The 26,323-nt window shown below is 32.8% G+C and overlaps 3 protein-coding genes across 5 annotated transcripts in view; 1 reads left to right on the top strand and 2 right to left on the bottom strand.

The window, feature by feature from the left end:
- Positions 1-5,736, top strand: part of LOC143918061 (myrosinase 1-like) — a 19,627-nt gene extending 13,891 nt beyond the window's left edge. Inside the window, exon 8 of the mRNA XM_077439728.1 lies at positions 4,309-5,736. Within this exon, the coding sequence (XP_077295854.1) occupies positions 4,309-4,519 (211 nt within the window). The 3' untranslated portion in view covers positions 4,520-5,736. The remainder of the gene's footprint in view (positions 1-4,308) is intronic.
- On the bottom strand, positions 4,589-20,112 carry LOC143918062 (facilitated trehalose transporter Tret1-like). Of its 3 annotated transcripts, none has more exons than XM_077439729.1 (4): positions 20,049-20,112; positions 8,252-9,211; positions 6,214-6,611; positions 4,589-5,603 (listed from the first exon to the last, which is right to left on the bottom strand). In XM_077439729.1, exons 2-4 carry the CDS (start codon positions 8,301-8,303, stop codon positions 4,650-4,652), a joined length of 1,404 nt encoding a protein of 467 aa, XP_077295855.1. In that variant the 5' UTR covers positions 8,304-9,211; positions 20,049-20,112; the 3' UTR covers positions 4,589-4,649. The 3 variants fall into 3 exon arrangements, with proteins under 3 accessions (XP_077295855.1, XP_077295858.1, XP_077295859.1); XM_077439732.1 differs by lacking the exon at positions 20,049-20,112 and adding an exon at positions 15,320-15,409; XM_077439733.1 differs by lacking the exon at positions 20,049-20,112 and adding an exon at positions 15,196-15,334.
- On the bottom strand, positions 20,049-26,323 carry LOC143918063 (trehalose transporter 1-like protein). Its single transcript, XM_077439734.1, has 3 exons — positions 26,203-26,323; positions 24,033-24,430; positions 20,049-22,137 (listed from the first exon to the last, which is right to left on the bottom strand). Exons 1-3 carry the CDS (start codon positions 26,252-26,254, stop codon positions 21,184-21,186), a joined length of 1,404 nt encoding a protein of 467 aa, XP_077295860.1. The 5' UTR covers positions 26,255-26,323; the 3' UTR covers positions 20,049-21,183.

Below are 26,323 nucleotides of genomic sequence, written 5' to 3'. Positions count from 1 at the left end.
CATTGTTGTAAATCCTTTGTAAAAGAGGTTCGGCAAACCTTTAACAATGCATTTACAACCTTTGAACAATACGCGGCACCTTCTGGGTCCGGTGACTATAACGTTTGTTTTCCAATATTGGTATATACTGCTTATGAGCTTAACCAATTACTTTTTGTATCGGATTACCGATTTAAAATGATACATCATGATGTTATCACATTTGTGTCATGTTTGCGTTGTCTGACCGATTCGATAAATCAATTCGTGTGCTACGGTTCATATGAAAAAAATTGAATTAAATATTTATTTTTATAACATACATATTGATTCGATTCTATGTCAACATTTTGCTAATATATTGCGATTTGTATTCATCAATTATCTTTGGATGGGAAAAAGTAAATATTTTGTAAACAGAGCGGTTGCTCAATGCTTTCGAATTATGCATTAAACGAATATTTGAATTTTGTTTGCGAAATTTATTCTTTGACCTTTAAACAGACCACGTCATTAGACAATATTTTCCGGGCGCAGATTTTTTCCAAAGTTTATGCAAACAATTTCATAATTGTTTCAAAGAAAAGCATTACAAGTTTGTTTTGTATAATCGATGGATATTTATTTTTTTTCATGCGAGGAGAAATATTAAATTAAGATTTGTTGCTGGAACACGTACTCAACTTCGTCTTAGCCAAAATAATCAGATATTGGCTAATATTTTACAAATAGATTTTTCTTTGTCATAAAATCGTTTAATTATAAATAGATTTGAAGAAATGGACTGAAGTAATTTTCCGTTTATCTTATTAAAACTCAAGATTTTACTTGAAAATTCTATATACCATTGAATGTATTTATGTATGTATGTATGTACCTTTGTACTTTTGTCAATAGGCTTCAGACCAAAATCGACGACGATTAAATTTTTTACATAATTTATGGAGTTATGTATGCATTTTCCAATTAAAATCATCAGTTTTGACTGTCGAGATACAAATGCAATAATCAGTAATCAGAAGACAGATTGACAAAGGAAAATTATAATTTAATTTTTGGTTTCATCACTTTAATGCAATCAATCAAAATTTGTTTTCAGTAGCTATTACTATGTGCAAAAAAATAATCTACGGATTAAAAAACACGACAAATATACTCGTATAATTTGATATATCGATTTTTGAAATATTGAAAATACATTTATATGTTTCATCTTGAATTGTAGAGTACTAATTAAGTTGACTCATTATGTGTAAAAATTGATTAGTTCTTTTTCAATAAATATTTTTAGTTTTATTGAATAATACAAAATTAAATAAAATATCAAAAGAAACGTAGACGAGATCAGGGAATACCTGCTGTAGTCGATTTTCCGGCTTTCTCTCGAGTGAGCTTGATTCCATGTTGCTCTGAAAGGCACAAAGGGAGTTCTCGCGGCAAATGAAGATGGACACGCGAAATCCGATGTGAGAGGTCAACTTTTTCCCCTGTTTACTATTTTTTGTCTCGAAATTACCGGTAAAACGTTGCGGCCGGTTAGACCTCCTCTATTAATAATGATGGGCAGAGAGAGGGAGGGAGAGCGCAACGTTTACGCGAACGTAAATGAAAAATCTTCCGAGACCGCGCCGTGCAGCATCCCGCCCACCGACTCACCCCATCTTACAAACATCTTCCGCGTTTTCAGCCCTCATAAATCATCAGATATATATAAGAACGCCCATCCGCGTTACTCATAATTCTTTTCTCTCTCTTGAAACTCTCGTTTTATTTGCTAGATCCCGTGTTTTTCCCCCGGGCACCCTTATACCGGTGCTCCCGTACACCCCCTTGGCGCACGACTCTGACTTATAAACCCCCTACTTCGAAGATTTTTCGGATTTAACCTATGTACTTATTCGTACGTCGATGGCAATCGTAATTTTTTTTAAAATTAAATTTATTGCCTTTGGTTTTTTGAAAGTTTACTGATCAATAGTATGCTTAGAACATGGAACATGTCGTAATACGTGATAACAGAAAATCGTATGTTAATTTATGTAGGTTTTAAATTATTCAATTTTTAAGTGGTTTTTTTAAGGAAAAGTATGGAAAATTTTTATTTTGATAAAAAAATTATGTGTACGTTTATAAATTGTTATATGATAGTTTATATAATAAATTGCTTGGAAATAATTTTTAGAAATTTTGTAAATTCAAAATATTTGAAATATAAATTATAACGAAATAAAATTAGGAAATGCCTAAAAATGATTTTGAGATAATGATTTTGATAGAATTTTAAATTCTAGTTTAAAATGAAAACGTAGTTTTTAAAATAAAAAGAAATATGAATTATATACGAAATTGAATTAGTTTAAATAAATTTGAGGTGAGAATTTTTAATCTGAAACTATCGTACAAATATATCGGTCTCCGTGACGGGCCGGAATGTGAAATTACCGAAAACGCAAATATCGGAAGGCAAAGATCGAAAATCGAAAGATCTTAAGTCGAAAGATCAAAAAAAAAGGGTGCATGGTAAACGGTAAATACTCACGTACATACTCACTTAATTTACGCGAGCAGGATACACTAAGAACAGGCTTTTCCTCCCGTATTAATGTGCGCGCGCAGAATACGGAAGGAAAAGCCTGTTCCTCTTGTTCCTGTTGTATCCTGCTGGCGCAAATTAAGTGAGTATGTACCGTTTACCATGCACCCTTTTTTATCTTTCGACTTAAGATCTTTCGATTTTCGATCTTTGCCTTCCGATATCTGCGTTTTCGGTAATGTCACATTCCGGCCCGCGAGGTAGACCCCAAATATATGTATATCTATATACATAGATGTGTATATGTATAGTTAAAAAACAATTAAATTAGCATAATACTAACGTTTATTAAATAATAGTTCATTTTATTTGATATCGATTAATTAATTTGGCTTTATATTATACGGAAAACTTGCTGTAATTTCAATCGCCAGGAAAATTAATGCAGAATAGAATGATAATGACGATTGAATAAAAACTGAGCAATTCTTGAGGATTTTTTTTATGAATCAAATATTATTAGTGACTGCGATTATAAAAACAATTTTACTGGATTGTAATCGTAAGGCGAAGTAAGAAGAGGTATGCAATAAAATATTTCAATACATACATATAATACATAATACAATAATAGACGAACGCCTTTTATTAAAATATACATATTTCTTTCAATATAAAAATGAATAAAGAATATAATACTTTTGGATTGCTCTCAGTTACTTTTTGTGTGCGGTCTAGTCCTATCAATTTTTACATCCCCACTGAATTCGGAGAATTTTGTAATAATTCAGCATTAATATGAAGACGTTATATTTTTGGCCGCAAGCCACGACATATTTGATCGTAAAATTTCGTATTAAAAATACCGGTGTACATATGTATGTATTTGTACGTAGTTTAAATTTCGACTCTTGTTATATGCATAAGTAAATATGTACATACATACATATGTATGTATATATTATGTACGAAATAAAAGGTCGTAGTGCGATCGATATAATATTATACTATAATAATGTGTCATGATACGAATTTTCGTTTAATAGTTACTAAGTTGCGTTCGATAATGCAATGAAGATTTTTTTTCGATTTATGAAAACGCAGTTTGTTGTTAAATTTATTTTATATACGAGTATATGTAGTTTGAAATCAGTTATTATGATAACGGCTAAGTATTATTTTACAGATAAATAAGTCGCTTAACTTCGATACTTCAAATGATATAAATAATTTTCTTGTTAAATGTTAGTTATAAGAACGCACTTGAATTTTAATTGAAATCGCTCGAACGTTACACATACTGTCCATTATTCGAAATAAATCCATATATTCGATATGTTTATAACTGGGAAGTTATGTAGATTCAATCATTGAAATACAAACAATAAACAAATCCCATCAGTGTTTTGTTTGAACATACCGTATAATTGTATTGATTAAATATTTCGCATTTTATTTCCGGTAAAAACGATACTCAATAATACTGTTCAATACATATGTATAACTGACAAGAGTCTGTTATACATATATATTGAAATATTTTATGAAAATAATACGCTGTTGAAATTGAGTTTGCGTCTATTTGTTTTAGCATTTCAATCGAAACAATTGCAAGTTTTATACAACGTGTCAGTTTAATTTACAGTGACATGTTTGATATACACATATGATGCATATCGACGTGGCAACAATGAATCTCCAATTTACGTTTGATAATTGTAGAACGCATTATGTGTACAATAGTTGAGCTGTTTCTAATATAAATAATTGATTTGTTGTTTTTCGTTTGGTTACAGGGAACGTTTTGGACTGTTTCACGTGGATTATAATAGCGCTAATAAGACCAGAAGCGCCAAGAAATCAGCTAGAGTGTATGGAGATATAGTACGTAACAGAAGATTGGCTGAAGATTTCGACCCGAGGGACTTTTCTGTATTCAGTTCTTCTGTTGCAGTTGCGTCTAGTTTGGTACTCGTGATTTTCACTACGCTTTTGTCGCTCTTGTGAATGTTCGCACGTTGTTGACCTGTTCAGTATTTATTTGTTAAGTTTGAGATTATTTTAAAAGATCTTTTTCGTTTGTAAAAAATAGCACTTTTATTTAAAATTCGAGTGTGTACATAAATAATAGTATTAATTAGAATGATTGTTCTTGCTGTTCTGCGTCGCGTTCGACACTTCTGTTGTGCCTCAAACGGTGTTGGATTGCCGAGAAGGACCTGCCTTTCGTCTCCGGCAGTTGGAAATATATGTACACTAAGCCAAAAAATGAGCAGACCGCGAAAATCCAAAATACCACGTAGTTGCCGAACTTGTCGGCGATGACTTGGTACATCTTCGTCACCGTGAATGTCGTAAATCCCACGAATATTTGGAGCACACTCGTCGCGTGAGATTTCACATTCGTTGGGAATACCTCCGAGGTGACGGCCATCGGCACCGTCGAAAGTCCTATCGTATACAGGACGATGTATAAAACTATGCCGAAAACCGGCAGGAGTCCTACGGATTGCATATCCGCCTTTAAGTAGTCTTTGTAAAAAAAGTACGAGCCTATCACAGCGTTCATTACACACACGCCCAGAGATGAGATGATCAGGAGTGGCCTCCTTCCGACTCGGTCCACCAGGAACACGGTCGAGGCTGCCGCACACAATTGGACGCATCCCAGGATAATGGATGCTTCACTAGCCTTGATTTTTCCACCGGCTTGTTCGAAGATTTGCTGCGCGTACGAGATTACAGCTGCGCTTCCGCAGAACTGCTGCGTCCCGAAAAGCACCAGTGTTATACCGAGGGCTTTTCTGTTCGACGGGTCTGTGACGAGGTCCGTGAACTTGCCTCGGTTCCTCATGTCCTCGGCGACTGTCGTCTTGATCTTCTTCATCTCGTCACTTGTGTTGTCGGTGGTCCGCAGCCTCTTTAGAGCCTTCATCGCCGGTGGAATGTTGTCTTTGGTCACGTAGAAGTATGGCGATTCCGGTAGCCAAACAAATGTTAAAAAGAACAGGACGGGTATTGATAAATTGAAACCGGCTAGCGCTTTCATGCTGACGTATGGACCGATGCAGTATTGCAACAGGATGCCTAGCTGAAATGAAAAAAAATGGTTTAATTAAAATATGCGTGGATACTATAGTTTGCATTATTTATTCATTTGATGTTTCGTGGTGTGGAAAATGTGCGTATTTGATGAGTGTCATTAAATCGTTTTGCTTTTTGATAAGAAAACAACTGGGCTTAGGTAGCTTTGACTTAAAAAACGTTGAAGCGGATAAGAATTAGAGTTGAATAAATGGTTATCTAAGCATTAATGTTTCGCAGTACTATATACGGAAATGAGTCAAAAAAGCGTGACGAAGAATTGGTCACTTTTAAATTAATATCTGTGGTATTTTGTTGAATAATTTTAAATAATATGATTCTAAATGAGTTTAGTTGAATTGAAATGCCTAAAAAAAAGTCTAAAATGATATATCCTTTAATTTAAAATGTATTTATTTTATTAATCCGGTAACTGAAATTTTATAACATTTTATGAACCAAAAATGTAGTTTGTACAGTTTGGAAAGCTTTCGATTCGAATAATGCGCACGGTGAAGAAGGAGAGCCTCTGATTCGAACGACCTTCATTAGTTAAGTTCTACTTGATTTTAGTTTGGGTTCGACGAGCATTGAATATAGAAGGGCAATTCAATTACCTTGTTCATTACGGTAATTAGTATAGCTAGGGCGCCCCTGACACTGTCCGAAGATATTTCTCCCAGATACATAGGAGCTATCGTGTAAATCACTCCATAACCCAGGCCGGGGAGGATCCTAGCTATGTATAATTCGTTAACGGTCGACGCAAAGATGATCATTATCCATCCGATGATGTAAGGGATGGCTGCCAGAAGCATGGAAGACTTCCTGCCGAACCTGTCAGCCAAGTAAGCGGCAGGTAGGGCGCTCGCGGTGGACGACAGGATCATTATCGAGTTGATCCAAGAGCTTTGGCTCGACGTTATCAGTATCGGGGAGTCTTCCTCTTGGAGTCTGGGCAGGGTTGGGGATGTCCAGCCAATTGCGTTACCGGCGGCAACCATGATGAGGGTTGCTGCAATGTAAATAAAATTAATTTGTACATTTTTTTTGTATATTTGTAGGTATTTATTTATTATCGGAAGACTCTGGAATGGTAGGTCACGCTGGGTCGCTCGCGCTTTGATAATAATCCGTCATGTTTCGCGCACATGGTGCTCTCTCTCACTCTTACATTTGTGACGCATACATACATACATACATACATATAATAATATAATGTATTATCTGGACTACGAATGACCTTTTTTATGTTTATACTTGGATTTTATAATAGGTTACTGCATAAGTTGTGTTAGAGAGAGAGTAAAAATATTCGTTTTTTTTTGTTTTAATTTTGTTATGTGGGTGTTAGCAATTAGAGGTACGATTTCTCTTATGATCTCAATGAATTTCCATTTAATGATAAATTCGACAGTTTTTATTCATTCATAATGTATCGTATGGGTTGCAATGAGCTCTTAATATACAGGTTACGACAATGTTAAGTCAACTTGAAGTATGTGGCAATCACTTATCGCAAGTTGAATTGAAAATTTTCTTTGATGTGTTGAAATGTAAATGTTGGTATTGCTGACATGTGGGTAGTACTTTGATAATGATAAAATTTGGGTGGCGTTTCAAAAATATACGAGATTAAGTTCAATGAAAATTAATTGACAATTATTAATATCAGTCACTGGCTAAGAATACGAAATTGGACACATTGGTGACTGGATCCATTAGAATTTTATTTATTAGTGTGTATGTACTTTAGATGCTATCATCTCTGTAGACTTCAAGCTGAACACACTTTGATGAGACTTTGTCTTGAATACTTTCAAAAGTGTTGATAGAACATTCTATTGAAAATTTAGTATCAGTATGTTTGTAATCAGTAATAACCTTTGCAGAAGCATTCTTAAGAATCAAAGATATCGTGGATGTGATAAGTAGGCATGGCGCCTTTTTTCATTTTAACGATTTATTAGTGACGTTATAATAAATAAACTATAAGAAAATTATTACTAAGTTGAATTGCAAAATTATCAACATTTATATACATTTTATTGATGTTTTGAATACAATTTTTCTGCAAAGTATTTAAATTAATTAAATTACATATTTTTTTGATTTATTAGATACATGTATGTATATGTAGACACAAATATTAATATGCTTATGTAGTAGTTCAAAATTGATAAAACCCAAATAAGTTTCATTTCAAAAAGGGATCTACAAATTGGTTACGGGTAACAGTATTTAATACTAGCCTAATTATCGAATTTAAGTATACTTTTACTAAAAAAGATGTAAGAAATTGAGGTTATCGCAATGCTATTCACGGGGATTGAATGTTTTTATAGAATCGTAAATGCTTTATTTTGACGCTAAGTTTATTCAGATGAGTTAAAATATAAATGTTTCACTTGTTGCCTGCGTCACCTAAACACGTTGCTCGTATTTCAGAAGCTCATTCAAAAACAATTGTCTGGATGAAATCGCGTACTCAAATTACAAATGTATAATAATATATAAAAATAGGGCACAACTTTTGCAGCGACCTATAGTTGACGGATTGTGGTTAGGGAACGCCGTCGTTCCAAAGAGATAAGCATTTTGTCGATTGATATTGACGTGAAAATATTGTATGATTTTATTTATAATTTAACATACCGCATATCGCCGCCCTGTACTCCTTCCAGTGTGATTGTTTGTCGGTAGTCATTTTTCTTCAGCCTCAAAATGTGTAAAACTCGAAATGTGGATGCACCAGAGGCAAGAACGGTCGCCGTCAATGAACTTCTATTTTCCCTGTTGAAGGTTATGTGCACTTCGAGAACCGGGAGAGCGAATTCAGCCAAGGCGTGCGCATGTGTCGAAGCAACTTTTGTTTTTGACTTTCAACATTTTTAATAGTGTTGAGTGGATCGACATTGGACTAAATCACGTCTTCTGGATAGTGGAGCAGAGCATGGCGGCGCGGACGACCGTTCCTGCCAATAGCGCGTCTGACAACTAACTGGTTGGCTTTAAACACCAACACACTGTATCACTTGATCTTTACCAATATTAGCCTTGACTTGGCGTGTGTGCATGTGTGTGTGCACATGTGTGCAACATGTAATTACACATAATGTGATGTACATTTTCATAGAATTTTTTTCTGTTTTCCATAATGTTGGATCTCGTTTTTCTATGGTATGGTCGTTCGTTCTCGGTTTTCACGGCGCTTCAATCGAAATGCTATTTCGGTAATTCATTAGTAAACATAACCTTGTATTGACCACGTGGTCGGGTCGGGTCTTGTCGGCGTTCATTCGCCTCGAATCTTTCTCAAGTGCGTGGAAAATGAAGTAAAAAAATACTATGTAGGTTTGCCATGTTGCATGGAATTGCAGTGTGTTGGTCGATTTTTCACAGTATGCGTCATCGCCGGCTTTTTTTCTTTTTGAATAATGAATGTGTTCGCTCTGGACTAAAGTCCGGTACACACATCACACACACACACGACGAGTATTATACGTGTTTTTGCGTCGTTCGCGTATTGCAGAAATCTTCTTTGATGACTTGACATTCGTTGCAGTATGCGCAGAAACAATTTTGATGTTGCTTTATTGGTGCATTTTCGGAAATCTGAAAAAAAAGACAGCATTTCAAATATTTTGACTACATATATTGTGATGATGCAGTCACACTTTCAATTTGAAATACTTAATTTAATTTAATGATCAGTAAATTTTATAAAAAATTGTGTACTACATACATATGTATGTATATGTTACAGTGAGAGCATATTTCAAGTGAAAATATATTTTCATCAATTCAAGCAGTGAAAATGTATGTAAACAATGATTTACAACATTTAACTCTATAAATTTAACCCTAACAACCCAATCTTAAATGAATGGGGCCAACCCTTACTTAACCTAACCTATCCTAACCCTTAAATAATACCAACCCTATCAATCTAATCTTAAATGAATAAAACCAACCCTGAAAATGTAACTGGTTATGATTTCACTGAAACGTCAGTGAAAATATATTTTCACTGTGACATGTACATATAGTTAAAAATGAACCGCCATTATTGCTTACTGTTTAAGTATTTGTTGACAAACAGACAATAGTCAAGCAGTCAGTGGCCAATAATATAACTTCCTGACCAAATCAATTGAACTTATACTTAATGTAGTATTCTACCTGTAGTATTTTATATTTTTATTTATATATATATATGTCTATAGATTGTATTATTTGCGTGTGGTGCATCAAATACGATTAATAATTCGTTACCAAAAAAAGATTATATCGATGGCTTGGTGCACAGATATTGTATGTCCAATTTTGAATTTGTGCCGAATTTTAAGTTTGTCAAGGTTTGTATACCACATAAATTACTTTGAAAGGAAAAACCTGAATTATTCCAGCATCTACAAACTTAAAATTCAATACAAATTCAAAAATGGACATATACTAATATCTGTGCACCAAACCATCGATATGTGTACAATATTTTCGAAAATGCATCTTATTTTTCTGCTTTTAAAGTTATATTATCCAGCACTGCACCGAAAAGATTACTTCTATTCATACGATATAGCACCGTCCATTTTCAGTACGCTTATACTTGTTTTGGACGAGTGCATGGCAAAATCAGCTTACATATAAATACATATATTACAATATTACTTGCGTCGTATCGTCGAGTTCAGATTTTCATAATATGACGATTACGAAAATATTCATATGCGCTTGACAGCACTTTCGTCAGCACGGGTGCACTTTCCACTATGACTGCACGTCATGCGTGAATGTTTCCAAAGTGGCCAAAGAAAACCAGTTTCGGTGACATATACTGCTGTATAGCATGAATATATCGTGTCGGTTAAATAATATATACGCCACGTATGTACTTTGGAACATTGGAATGTGTCTATATAGAATTACTAAAGAATATTTTTCGTACTGCTGTTTTCGTGCCGTTGTCAGTATATGCTGTTCTAGTACATATACATAAATGAACTTACGTATAACTTTTCCATCGGGTATAAGGAAAATATCAATGATTTTGTTTGAATGGTTCTTAGCAGTGTATGTATGTATGTATGTACAGTGTACTACATTTGACCCACTTTCAATGATTTATTAGACAAGTAATTAGTTATTTTTTTATCTTTTCGAATAGGAAAATCAGCAACTGAAATGTTCGAAGCGTTTGATGCCTTTGTATGTATCTGTTAGAGATTTAGAAAGTTTAATTTTGACGGTTTCTATGTGTAACGGACTTAATGCCGGCATGATTGTGTCATGGCATTGCCATATCTATTCCTTAGAATGGAATGATATTTTAATTCTTTGCGTAAAAAATTACGTTGTATGTACTTGTACGTGCAAATTATTCAAATGAGCAGCTTTTATACTTTTTTTTCCTCGTTGTTTTACATTGGAAACATCAATGGGCGTGTGTGTAACGTATCCATTGGCAAAAGTGTGCTTATTATTTAGTACAATATATTATTTTTGTAGAAATATTTTTCGCGACAGAACCTGTCTACAGTAAGCAAGCAAGCAAGCAAGCATGTATGTATGTAAGTACTACACACACGGTCGACATTCCAAAGCGAGTGTGTGTGTCGTACAGCAAACTCAACACTTGATCAAACAAAGTTGCATTCTGCGTTTCAATTTCTTTACTCAAGTTTTTTTTAATTTTCATTTTGCGAGTCGTCGGTGACGAAACGAAGAGTTGATTGTGTTCGAATTTGCTTACATGGCGAATTCGCGAATGCTCCTTTTAAATCGATTGCAATTTGAATAATACCGCGATAAGAAAATATGCACCGATAGTGGAAATCGTAAATGCAACGTAAAAATGCAACCGACGTTTAAAAAACAATGAACATAGTTATAAATCAGTGCATTTGTGTAAGTATGTATGTATGTATGTATGTAGTCTCTATATGGACTCGTTACGTAAAAGTGGTTCAAGTACAAGTGCTGAGTGGATTGCACTTTGCTATGCATCTAGAAATGTATTTTAATATTTTTATATTATGTTATTACATATTGAATGCGGTGTATTTCTCAGAATGACAGCTGTATCAATGATGGTCATCGTTTTTCGAAGTGTTAATTTACGTTTGAAATACAAGAAAAAAGTAAGTGCATCTAAAAATAATTAATAGAATGACAATTATTTATGTACAATATGTATGTACGTAAAATGAATTTGATTTGCTCAATATCGTTCAATTTTTATTCAGTATTATAATAATTGTGCTATTGCTATAATATGTATGTAAGAATATAATTTAATGTGAAAATATTTATTGGAGTAGATTTAAAAATTCAATAAAATATGTAAATTTGAATTTGAATCAATTTTGACACTAAAATCTTCAAAAGAAAATTATGTACATAATATGTATGTATGTACATACATATTAGAGATTTTGATAGAAAACTTATAAATTTATATTCATGAAATTGAAACCTAACCTTAACCTTAACATTGACTTATCCCGTTCCAAACCGAAGAATATTACATTAATCTTATTAAAAAAATGAGGACACCTATAAGGGGAGGTATCATAAACTTAAAAAATTGAAAAAAAATTACGTCATAATGATAAAAATTTCAGTAACCGATACTAAGTTTCAGTTCGATATGACGAACGGTGACGGAATGGAAATTTTCTAGATCATGAAACCTTGACCAGTGATCGATTCTGAGTTCGAATCAGTCAAAATCTCGAGTTTGAATTTTTGCATGATCACAAAACTGTATGTAAAACTATTGTTACTCCGTGTTTTGCATGATATAAAGTAAAAATCAGAAATTTAACACTAATATGTACATCTGTGGACTATTTTCCGTTTTGGAAACAAATATGAAATAATGCCTATTATTTATTATTTGGAATGTAAAATAAATAAATAAATTAAAGTTGAGTAAAAATATATTTTTTGGTTAGGTTAGGTTTAATTAATTAATTTTTGTATATGATTTTTCTAAAATACAGTTAATTCAACTCAGGACAACAGAAATAATTAGATATAATTAGATTATAAGAGTAAAAGGATTATAATATTAGCAACTTAATTTTGTAAAATTTTTGTATTTATAAGCATAAATCATATCATTTAATTGTCCAAATATCGAAATATATTTTTGATATGTTTTGTATAAATTAATTATCGCATTTGAGCGTTGATCGTTTACGCGATTTTTGTGCTATAAAATAAATCTTTGTATGTATGTATATGTATACGAAAAATCAATGTTCCTTTGTGAAAAACATGTTTTTGTATAAGAAAGTGTTTGTATATATTAATAAATATGATGTATCTATATTCCTATATAAATGTGCCTTTTGATATGAATGTGTAAATATCCAATGTCCATTAGAAAAGGCATAGGTTTGAGGACAATGGTCGGTGTCGTGATGGGCGAAAAATAGATTCTCACTAGAAATAGATGTCTTGCGCCAGAACGCAAACTGTATTTCGTATTCTGTCTGTTTTGTGCTTTTTTTCTATACGCCAACTCAATTGTATAAGGTTGGCAAAGAGATAACTCTGAAAAAAAGGCCAGCGCGTGAATAGCCAACTCACAGGATGTACGCTTTTCATATGTAAAATTAGGTTTTATCATGCTAAAAATAAAACGACATGTAACTATTGTTTGTAACTTCCTCACGTCACCGTGACCACTGTCAATTTGTGCTGAATGTAAATAGTTAAGCAATAAAACTATTCAAATTTGACATGCTTGTTTTAATACATCAGAGATGAGCCCAATTGTTTTGACAAATGTGCTGCGAATGAATCCAGTGAAATCCTGCATAAAAATACATAAATCAAATTATAATTTAAACTCAAAATATTGCTATTAGGTTTCTCGGCTTTGCTTCTACGTAATATAACGTTATAGACTTATTTACAGGGCCGTGAAAATGAATTATTCTGACACTTTTCCGGTTTGTCGCCGTTCTAAATGTCAATGGTACGTCTTCTGTATTGGAATGTTGCGGTTTGCTTTGAAATTTCTACAGTTTCCGCTGTAAACAATAGATCAAAGGGTCATCCGTCACTATCGGTCTCATCCGGAGTCAATCTTGTCGTTTTGATTAGTGTTTGCTGTGGGTGTATTGATCGGGTGTTATTATCATACTTACGCCTTTGTTTGGGAAATAAACGGTGATGATTTTCCGGTCGTATTCAAAGGCTGTGGTGGAAAATTTAAAAACACGCTTTTGTCTAATTGATGTTTGATAAATGAACGGCAATAACAGGTAGTGTTATTAGTGATTGGTTATGTAATTGTTTGTCATTTGTTTAATGAGTTCCATGCCGATGTGTGAGATGGCGCATTTTTCAAATTGTTTTAAGTGTTCAGAGGTTATTGGAATCAATTATTTTTGTAAATCGTCAAGTAAAAGTTGTTAGGATAATAAAATATTTATGATGCTTAATTTAATCAGCTATAGTTAAATATTTGAATTGATAAGCAAATATTATATGAATTGTAAGAGTAATATCGTAAGTAAATTATTTCGTATCATTTTGGTTTGATTTTGAAGTGTATCATTATATTTTCATGAATAATGTGATAACAGCTTTGAATTATTTCGTTTCGTCAAGGAGTAGGATTATTTTGAATCAATAATATAGGCAAAATCTTTTATACGTTGTGTTTTTTGAGACTATTGTCGAAATTTTGTGAATAAAAAGATATGCAAAGTGTATTGTTTTATAAATAAAAGAAATCCTGAATGAAATGAGAAAATACTAACATAATTCAATGTGGGTTTTTTCAGGAATAACTTGCGTAAAGTTTTATTTTTGGATTGTAAAGAACGAGTCAACAAAATGCATATTTTTTCAAGTTGGTTGCAAAGATGAATTTTACGTATGCATTTTTTGGAAGATGCATTTTACGGACAATCTAATGTATTAAAAAATAATATTTTAAAATGATATTTGTCTGTAATTAAGTAGGGTGTGAGCATTAATATAAATCGCATCAAAATGCTAATTCGGAAACTGACGTATGGAATACGAGTGCTTTCAGAACTTTTTGCCTTATTATAAACACATAGCCGTTATATTTGAAAGTGGAATAAGTCCACTTTCCTTTATTTCGAGAAATATTTCGCAAAACATTAAACAATGTTTTGCATTTAACAATATTTAAAAATACTGGTGGCCTGTAATACGTTTATTCTGCTTTTCCGAGATTTTTGATAAGAGATTTTGTATCAAATTAAAGGAACTGATAATGATTTGTGAATTACGTCAAACAGATATATATTTTTTGGAACTGATAATTGGATTTCCGTAATTTTCGAATATAACGGTTCATATCTAAAATGATTGATTCGGTTTCGTGGAAGCATTAAATAACTATTATGAAATTTAACCCAGCTACGTATACGGGAACAAACCACGTAACGTGGGATCCGTAATTATCTACTTCCACTAAATACAGTTTGACGACAGCAAACGTCACCAAAGCAGTGTATATTTGGACAACACTAGTCGCATGAGATTTCACGTTGGTCGAAAACACTTCAGATACTATGGTATATTAATTTAACGTATTCTAGACTACATACATATATATTATATAATCAGAATCTTGATTCAGCAAGCCGTAGAAGACACACTAGACTACTTTGAAGATGAAAACTCCTGTGCTGGATGTAATTATATAATAATATCAACGTCTTCCTTTCTAACCTGTCCATGAGCAGTAGAGAAAGTAGGGCGATCGCCAGTTGGACCAAGCCCAAGTTTATGGATGATTCGCTGGGTCCTACGTATGTACTCGTCGGCATCTACGAATATTTGCCGAGCGCAATGGCCGTTCAGCTGCTGCTAAACTGGGCCTCTGTGGGTCAGATGGTTTTGAGATGTGGCCTGTAGTGACTAGCAATGTGAAGGGATGGAATGGAAGTGATTGGAACACCCAAGATGATGGATTGCTAGACGGAAAAATTTTGCTTGGTAGTACAAGCTTTTCGTATGGGAGAATATTGAAACGAGTGGGGAAGAACTTTAATCATAAACATAATGATAGAAGACGAAACTTATTTTAGCTAAATTCTATAAAAATCTAAGAGCACATACATATACTATTTGATGATCTACACATTATATTGGTGCATTCAAGTTACATACATATGTACATTGGAAAAAAATACAAAATAGTTTGGGCGACACTTGTGTACGGAATACGGATCCGGCAAAATCAGAACACCTTTCCTGTAGCCTGAGCTTTTCACCAAGTCGACCCATTTTATTTTGCTTGTGCTTCTATTTTGTTCAGGTCGCTCGCAACGTCATCGCTTGATGATAATATTTTTAACGACGTCTCGGCTGCATTTGAATTTCCTTGCCACAAGCGAAAATGAGGCGATTCCGGTTGGAAGGAAAACGAGATTAAGAACAGTACTGGTATGACTAAATCTATTCTAGCATTCGGAGACTCTTGCCTGAAAATAAACGTAGCCGTCAGACACGTTAAATTGCTCGTTCAACTCTAGTTTTTTTGATTTTCCTGTGTGTGCATCGAATGCGTCTTTTCATTTGAAGAAAAGATTGAGAAACGCTGTTTAATAGTCGGAGCTAATCCTGCTCTCTGGATGTTAGCCAAATATACCTGTTCGGAAATGGGTGCATTTCACATATTTTCTGATGCGGTCAGTGATGGGGTCGTAACCGATGGAGATTGCCTCGCTTGAGGAAGATTAGGTTCGGTTAGATTGGGTTAGGTTAGGGTTGTTTATTAGACATATGTAAATTAGAAATGAGAGACTAGGTTCAACATAACGGATCTATACATATGTATATAACATTTGTAGTTTAGTTGCATTTGACTTTGTATAGATATTATATTAACACATATAAATATTCATAAGGGGTTTGCGATACTTCGTTTCACTTTCAAGATACACTTCGAAGCTTTTTACTCATGATACGGTATCTTGAGTGGAACTTTGTAAAGCGATACTCAGAATTATCAATGTTTTTACCCTCGTTATACATATCTCATTTTTGACTAAAAAAAAACGTATCTACAGAAACATTCACAATATCTTATCTCACTTATTGTGTATTCCAAAATCGAAAACTGTGTATATTGACTACGTATTTAATCAACAAGGATAAGGAGGATGCTGAAGGATTTGTAGGAAACTATATCTAGAATTCTGATAGATTGAATTGAAGTACATATGGGGCAAGTTCTATATGGAACTCCACAATATACTCTCACTTTTGGATTGGTGTATAATTTCCGTTTAGTGGTAATCCTTTTTTTTAATAGTAAATTACCGAATTTTTAAACCTCAAAAAGAAAGTATGTTTTTGTACTAAGTATATTTATTTTAAGAAATAGCTCAATAGCTAATTTACAATAACTATCTTTTATATAATAAAAAAAATAAAAGAAACTAATACAACAACAATAATAAACAATAAACAAATAAAATAAACTATACTCAATTATTTATTCACATGGAGTTTGACCAAACTCTTATAAATTATTTCATTATTGTATACTAAAATATTTTGCCCAAAAATCAGTTATAGGTGATAGTAAGTTCTTTATAAATTAATATTTTATAATAGACTAAAAAACTTTCTCACAATTTCTTTATTTTTTGTTCATCTGGGTAGGTTCCTTTCCCGAACTGTCTTCAGTTTTATTTCTAAAGCATTTTTTTTACTGATAACACACATTTAGTCGTAGATGGAACTACTGCAATATCATCATCGGAATCTGAAACTCATAGATTCACTATATCTTTGTAAATCCATTCTATAACTTCTACTATTATTTTCATTGTTGTATATTTTTTTACCCTAGATGAAGCACTGGGTCGGACCAGTATTGACAGGATAAAATAAAGGAGAAGGATGTAATAAATAGCAGCAAAGATGTTTTTTTTCGATTTTCCGGTAAAAGTAATAATTTACCGATAAATTACCGACCTATTCACCGGTAATGGACTCTTTAGTATACATGTATGCATTTTTGGAAGTAGGCATACGTTCAGAGGTCATTATGATCGACTTCGATATGTATTGGACCGTATCGTGATATAATGATAATCATTGGTTATCCGAACTTTTTTCGTCCAAAAGTCTATTGACCACATTTTCGATCACATCTCGACCACGATCACTGAATTTTTTAAATCTAGATATTTCTGTTGAAGACCCAGGACAGTGCAGTGTGATACAGATGACTGCTACCGCAGTGGTACAGTCAAATGATACGAAATAAATATCAAACTACAATCGGACACACAATCATTCCACAAATGACGTCATGCAGTCTGTTTCACGTTCCAACGTTTCCATAGCCTCACGATAAATCACGTCTGTGGTATTTGCTTTACGACACTAGACCGAAACGCTTACCTTGCACATAAACGTGATCATGGAGGCGAGAGACTCCTATTTCATCGTCGGCAATTTCACCGAAGTACATCGGTGTAAAATACACTGGAAGCCGAACTAGAAAACACCCTAGAAATATAAATTCCCACTGCTGAACAGTACGAGAGTCTATCTTGATGATGTATGGAGCGGAGTCGATGAGCTTCCTGCCTTTTCGATCTGCCAGTGAGTCGGAAGTAAGCTCACTATAGATGAGAGCGTGTGTGTATTGAGGTTATATACGAAGTTTTTCTGAAGGAGTTATGATTCTGATATCGATGAGTTTCAGGATAGTGGTGGTCAAAGTGGCTGTGAAATCGATTAAAGCAATCGTTATGCTGAAGTGTTTAAGAACGTGCATCGTTAATGTGTGTTATTTATGTCACAGTGTAATTAGATGGCACGAGGCAACGAATGTATTATTTATTTAATTGGAAATATTTAACGTGTTTTGAGATTAGTAATAATTTAACTTAAACGTTGTTTGGTTTACATCAGGAGTGTATAATTTAAAGTTTATCAAAGGACGATTCATACAAGCATTATTCATCAAAGGCCGTTCATCAAAAGGACTACTCACGAAAGTATCATTCGTCAAATGGACGATTCATCAAATAAAATAATAAAACTTATATTTATTAGACCTTTTTTGAAGAAAGAAAAAAATGCCTCTTTTACTGTTTGAATCTTGAGAATAATACGCATTCACGAGAAAAAGTCAGCATAAGTAATTAAATATTATTTTGAAACGAAATCAAAACGTGTTGCAGTTTGAAACACATAAAGATAAAATTCCGTTTGTATTGTCCAGTACTGCATGTCAAAAGCTCAGCACAACAGAGTACAGCACTGCACGGAAAAAACTAGTTTTGTTCATACAATACAGCATCGCTCATTTTCGGTACGGCTTGTTTTGGACGAATACAAGGCAAAATCGGTTTACATATATGTATGTACATTACAGAGCGCGATGATACGGTACAATATTGCCTGCGTTGTATCGTCAAGCCAATATTGTCACATTATGACGTTTCCGAAAATATTAGTATGCATATGGCAACACTTTCGTAAGTATGGGAGCACTCGCCACTTCATGCGTGAATATATCTACATACATACATACAATGGCCTAAGAAAATCAGTTCTGCTTGATACGTTGCAGTGACATGTACTGCTGTATAGTATGAATAAATCGCGTCGGTTGCTTCTGTTTCGGTCAATCACATATACATTACGGAACATATTAATGTATCTATGGGTATATATGTACACATAATTTACTAAAGAATATTTTTCATCTACTTATGTACAGTTGCCGATTTGATCTGTGCTGGTATAAACGAACTTTAATAAGTGACTAGGTTTGAATTGTGTTTATTTGCATTTGACTATTAATAAATATTGTGTAGATGAGGTTAAGGAATAAATACATATTATTATATTATACATTAAATTAAATACTGCAACAATATGTCAATAAATAATGATATAAATAACGTACTTTGTATGGAAATATGAATGTATGCAGATAATTATACATATGTACATATACAAATCGTAGTCGTTAATGTTATCGATTCAGCATAGTAATGTTGATGATTATACCGGAATTTTATCGTTGACACGATTCTTAATAGCAATATTTATTGATGAAATAATAAAAAACATCATCTAAAATATAATCAATGTGTAAATTCGTACCGTGTCAATTAAACGGGCGTATGTACATCTGTGGACTTTCAATAGGCAATCAATGTTAATTAATGCAAATAAATTCTATAATTTATAACGAAACACCGTGAGTCTAAAATGAATCAAAATTCGTAAAATACAATAATAAAAAAAGCCGAAGAAAATTGAATGTGGAATTTCAATATTAAATAATGAAATCGCGTTTTCGACGAAAGCAATTTCGTTTCGTATTGAATAATTGATTTTTAATCGAGATTTTCGTCCATGTTTTAATCGACGAAAATAGAATTTTTTATACTTCTAAAGAATACATTATGTATCGGAAACATACCGTTGAGAGGAAAATGTGGAAAGCGCGTAATACAGCCTTAGTTACATACGTACTAAGTCACACTAATGAATTACATATGCATATCATATAACGTTATCAGGGAGAGATTAATGTCCCAGATTCGCAATCGCATTAATTACTTTTAATCCGTCGATTATGAAAGTGAAATGCCTGTAAAAATTGTTTGCATATTTGTGACGTGAATTGGATTAAAAATAGGCGTTGCTAATTGGGCTTAAGTGTGTGAATTATTAGTGTGTTGAATTTCCATTGAAACGCTCTGTTGATTTTTCATTTAAAAACAATAAACATCGTATCTGTGAATGTGTATGATGGATATTTTGAGTTCATGGCTTAACTCATTAAATAGAAAATGTAAAAATAAATAACGCAAGTTTTCGTCTTATTAAGTTAAATAACTGCGTTCCAAACAACCCACAAAGCTTTTATTTTATTTCAGCAACTATTAAATTTTACAAGGAAATTATGTATAAATTAAAAATCTTAAATGTATTGATATTGATTAACATATAAATACGTGAGCTAAAAATTAAAAATTAATTTAATATACTACAGTCATTTTATTTTTCAATGTTGTGAAATTCTGATTTGAATATAATTTACATATTTTGTTCTTGTTTTTTTTTATAGTCCCATCTTTTGACAGACACAAAAACTTTTGTTCTATCATAAATTGAAACCACGAACGAAAATCGATAAATTTGTACATATGTACATATGTATAAATATTGTCTTTCGAAAGTAATAAATTTCAATAAAAAGGAAATACACATATAAAGGACTTAAATTTAAATTTGAGATTATATAGTTATTGTGAAAAATAATCAACTCAATTTATTTTCACTCTGAAAATTATATACAATAATAAAATTTTACTGTAATATAAATACAATTTTCATTCCATACACACTATTTAATATACATATAATACATTTGTAATATATCTACTTAAAGCATTACTTAATACTTTCATATAAGTATTATTACAACTATTTAAAATAAAATATAGGTACAATCAGTCGTACAATTTTAACACATTTTCAAATGATTCTACATAAAGCTCTAACAAAACGACGTTCAAATAAATTTAAATATAACGAACACAAACATTAAATTAAACTTCATCATCTGGCATGTCTTTGACACTTACAACTTTAGGTCTGATATTGAGACGATCCTGAATGGTTTCGAAAGACTGTCCTTTCATTTCGGGCAAGAAGATAAATATGAAAACAAGACCTGCGAACGAGCAACCAGCGAAACCCAAAAAAGCAACATGTGTACCCAAACCATCAGCCACAACTTGGTATAGCTTTGTAACGGCGAATGTAGATAGGGCAGTGTAAGTTTGGATGACACAAGTAGCCTTAGATTTAATATTAGTAGGAAACATCTCAGACGTCACTGCAAAAGGAACAGTAGCTAATCCTATTGTATAGGAACAAATAAATATCACAATTGTCAATACAGGTAACCAACTTATACTAGATATACACTCCACGTTATAATATTTCATAAGAAAGTACAAGCCTACTATTAAATTGGAGAAACCGACTCCAAAGGAAGACGCCAGTAGGAGAGGTTTCCTACCAATTCGATCTACTAATAATGAAGATATTGTAGATGTGAACAGCTGTACACTACCCAGAACTATGCAAGCTTTTTCAGCTCCAAGCATACTTCCAGCTTGTCCAAATATCTGTTGAGCGTATGATATGATAGCTGTACTTCCACAAAACTGCTGTGTTGTATAAATTCCTAAAATTATAATCAGAGCTCTTCTATTGCCATCTATTTGCAATACATCCCTCCATCTGCTCTCGTGCTTCATCTCTTCACTCACGAGCTTTTCCATTGAGTCCAATTCTGCCTTGTTGTTATCTCGACCTCTGAGAAACTTCAGAGATTTTTCAGCGTTTTCTCTCTTGTTGCGCCTCAGATCGTAATAAGGCGATTCGGGCAAACACATAAAGGTCAGAATAAATGCGACGGGCAACGACATGTTTACACCGACGAGCATTGCAAAGGAAACGTAAGGACCGATGCAATATTGGGCTAAGATGCCAACCTACAAATATAAAGCACATTCTTAGCAAGAAATCAGAGAGTTTTTCAAACTTTAAATATAAAATTTTTATGTATCGTAAGATAATACCCAAGTATATGTACTATTTAAATAATTAGAATAAGTACTCAGTATATATGTATGTAAGTAAGACTCTACCTACATATGTAAATGTTTTCAAATATTAAAAACAAATGAATTGCAACAATTTTTTTCAAACAATAAACATATTTTTAGAGACATTAACAATTAATTCTTATTACCGTAATGATTGATGTTTCTATAACTCTTATGAAACATCAATCATTAACGATATTAATCATAACGAAATGAATTAAAAAATAAAATTCGTAGAATAAATCACATATATGTAAGTTAGATATTTATTTAAGTTTGGACCGTTGTGGCATTACAGGAATCCCTAATGCGCCACAACGGTCGAAAATTTAATAGAGAAGAGAAAAAAAATATATAAGACAGAAATAAATTAATAAATAATCATTAAAAACAATAGAATTAATAATAGTAGATACAATAAAAATATAAAATAAGCAGAGTATATAAAATAGAGTGTCGTAAATTTACAGCCATCACCAATATATGTACCTATGTATGTACATATAAGAACCAGCCGTAAATACAAAACACCCCTGCAAGGCCCAAATTGAAAAGAGATGTTCAAAATTCCACTCATACATCACATACATATAAAAATAAAAATGAGCACAGGCTACCAGACAGATTAAAATAATCTCCGATAGTCTACGCTCACTAAGGTGGAAAATATCACATTCAAGCTCAGAAGCAACGATTTTATTGATATATACTCGTATGTAGATAAAGTAAAAAGTCTCCATAATGTCTTGAATTTATACCTATAAGATAGCTGGGGCACTGGGCTATGTATGTATATGTTACAGTGAATCTACATATATTCTCCATTGAAAATATATTTTCACTAGTATAAGTATACTTTTGCCACGTCACTCGGTGGGCGAAATTGGTAAACGGACTATTTCGCACATTTAGATCGCGCGATAATTGTTGACACAAAAATTGCGAATACAGAATATCTGGCACTCAAGTTTTCGTAAGTATGACAGTTCGCGTGTGTAGCTCTTGATGGATGGAATTTTCGGGTGCCAGACGTTCCGTGATTGAGATTCTAGTGACTAGTTCAAGATCGCTTTTGTGCGGAATAATCACCAAACATAATATATGTACATATGTTACAATGAAACTATATTCTTAATTGAAAGTATACTTTCAGTAGTAGTAATGTATTTTCACCAACTCACTCGGTGGGTGAAAGCTATTCACACAAATCATGATATTGAAAACATGCTGTCGACTTGTAAACGATTATAACAGCACTAATTGAAAGAAAGGACTGAGGACTGTCAAATTTATGAAAAGTAGGGCATTCCATTTAGAAATCAATCGGTTCCTATGTGAAGCTGTATTTGGACAAATATCGGTCTAACATCATCAAATTGATGTAATTTAACATTCATACACTGAAGAAGATATCGAATACCTTGCTGGGGGTAAAAAAAGAAGAGACCACATTAATAGAAGTATCAGAAGTAAATGTAAAGTTTTAGGAGTTTGAATTTTTCTAAAGCGACAGGTAAAGCATACTTTAACAGCTAGTATGAAATGACTAACATACATATGTATATCTGAAATTTAAAAGGATTAAGATTTGGAAGAAAAGCTTATCTAACTTCTTAATTTATAAAAAAATAATACAATAAACTATTTCGACAATTCCTTGTTATGATGTGCGCTTATCATACACAATTGAATGTACATATGTACATACATATGTATAAACGCAGTTTAGCTTAGATTTTGAAATCGTTCCAATAACCAGAAAAAAAAACAAATCAACAAACCTTAGACATGACAGTAATCAAAGCTGCCACGGAGCCTCTGACTTCATCTGAAGCAATTTCTCCAAGATACATGGGAGCTGTCGTATAAACAATTCCATATCCTAAACCTAAAATCATTCTACCAATGTATAAAGTGAGTACAGAAGTAGCTTCCATTATATTTAACCAGCCTATAATATACGGAATAGCAGCGAGCAATAAAGTCGGTTTTCGTCCAATGTGATCTGCCATGTATGACGCCGGCAAAGGGCTTGTTGAGGATGTCAGAATCATGAGAGACGCTATCCAAGACGATTGGTCCGAAGTTATCGGAATTGTAGAGTTTTCCGATAGCAGAAAAGGCAAAGTAGGAGATGTCCATCCTACGGTCGTTCCAGCAGCAGCTGCGATTAAGGTCGCTGGAAAAATATATAAAGTTCAATATTAAAATTGAATATTAAGCGGTAACTTCGTAATATTAAATGAAAAACTTTTGCATGCTCGCACATTCGCCGTAATAATGTTTTTCTTTTTGTATGTTTGTGCAGTATAAATTCAAAGCGGAATTGTCTTTTGGAACATTTCAATTGCCAAAACTTTGTATACAATTTGCGACAGTGTGTGCAGTGCATATTTTCGGACTATTTTGAATATTAAATCACGTGGAACGGAATGGAAATGAATATGGAGTATACATATGTAAATATGTACATATGTAGGTATGTGGCTAAGTGATTCAACAATATAGTAAATATTTAAGACATACAAATACACTTATTCATTTTTATACACTCACAATTTGTGTAACTACTGTTTTCAGTTTTGAGCACAGTGTGATACGACAAAGACAGATTTATTAAACGATGTATATGTACATAAATAGCTTTAGATATAAATAAAATATCTATGAAATTATGATTTTGTTTAACCCTATTCTTTTAAATTTTAAGAAAGCTTTTAGGCAGTATACCTCAGTGGTTGCGTTAATGCTAACGACAGAGAGGTTCACGGGTTCAAGGCCTGAGTTGACCTCGATTGAATATAAAGTATTTCTTTAGTACTGCTGGTCAGACTAAGATATTTGTGACTCTGAATCTATCGATTCCTAACAGAGTTTGACAATTAATCAGATTTCATTGCTGAAACTCACTATGTCACCACTATTTGAATATGATTTCAAATTTTATAATCTATGAATGTTAACATTTATTTACAAGTTTAATACAATAGGTGTCGCTCAGGAGCTACCTGTAATGGCATTATGAGATAAATAAAAAAAAATGATTTTAAAATTTATTTCTTCATCAAAATCAGTATTAATTACAAGAAATTCATATCAACATTTTTGAATGAGATTAATTATTTTTTAAATTTTAGTTGTTTTTAATTAAATTACATAAAATATCATAACTTTCTAATTTTCAATTTCTGCTTTTGATAAAAGTTATTTTATGATATTACTGTTGGATATACGTTTGTACGAATATTTTTTTGTATTCATTATATTTAGAATATTGAGATTAAAAAAAATATCTTGAATTGAATTAATTAACAATTTCAAAAAAGCAACGCTAAAATTAACTTTAAACACAAGCTTATAAAATTAATTTAATTTATGACTCATGATACAATACATAGATACATATTAAATACTTATGTATGTATGTATATTTAAAGTCAGTTTTTTTTATCATTTCTTATGATATTATGTCTGATTCATATTTTTCCAATATGTTTAATATACAAATACAAAAAGTATCTTAAGAATATAATTTACGTACATATTTATATTTCATTACACATATATATTTCAAATGTTATTTTATATTCGGCTGATCAAAAACACATATTAAAATCTCGGTACTGAAACAAAAGTCTCCCACACGTAGAGTAGAGATATTTACTTTATAAAAGTAAAATTTCGCAATATTTTGAATTGCTATATTTATACAATATATCGAACGTCACCGGGACGTTGTTGACACTGAAATGTTTTCATTCTTGTGGATGAGAGCGAGTGAGAGAGTAGAGAAGCAAAATTTGGCACCGGCACTCTCATTTCGTCAGAAATAAACCGCGTCGTTGAAAATAAACAGTCACGAAGCGGCATCGTTGTTGCCAGGGTTATAGACGACCAATTTTGGCCAAAAACTATCATCAGAAAGGGTTTTTAGAGGACGGGAAGACCTACCGCTCAGAGCCACTACGTACTGTCTCCAGCTGGAAACACTAGCAACTGCCATCGTCGATTCAGCAGTGTCCCCTCATGCTGACGTTCTCACACTGCGGGCAAATCGCTCCTCTCACACTTC

Source organism: Arctopsyche grandis, chromosome 10 (genome assembly GCF_051622035.1).
Source record: "Arctopsyche grandis isolate Sample6627 chromosome 10, ASM5162203v2, whole genome shotgun sequence".
NCBI lineage: Eukaryota > Metazoa > Arthropoda > Insecta > Trichoptera > Hydropsychidae > Arctopsyche > Arctopsyche grandis.
This window is presented reverse-complemented; position numbering and strand designations above follow the sequence as displayed.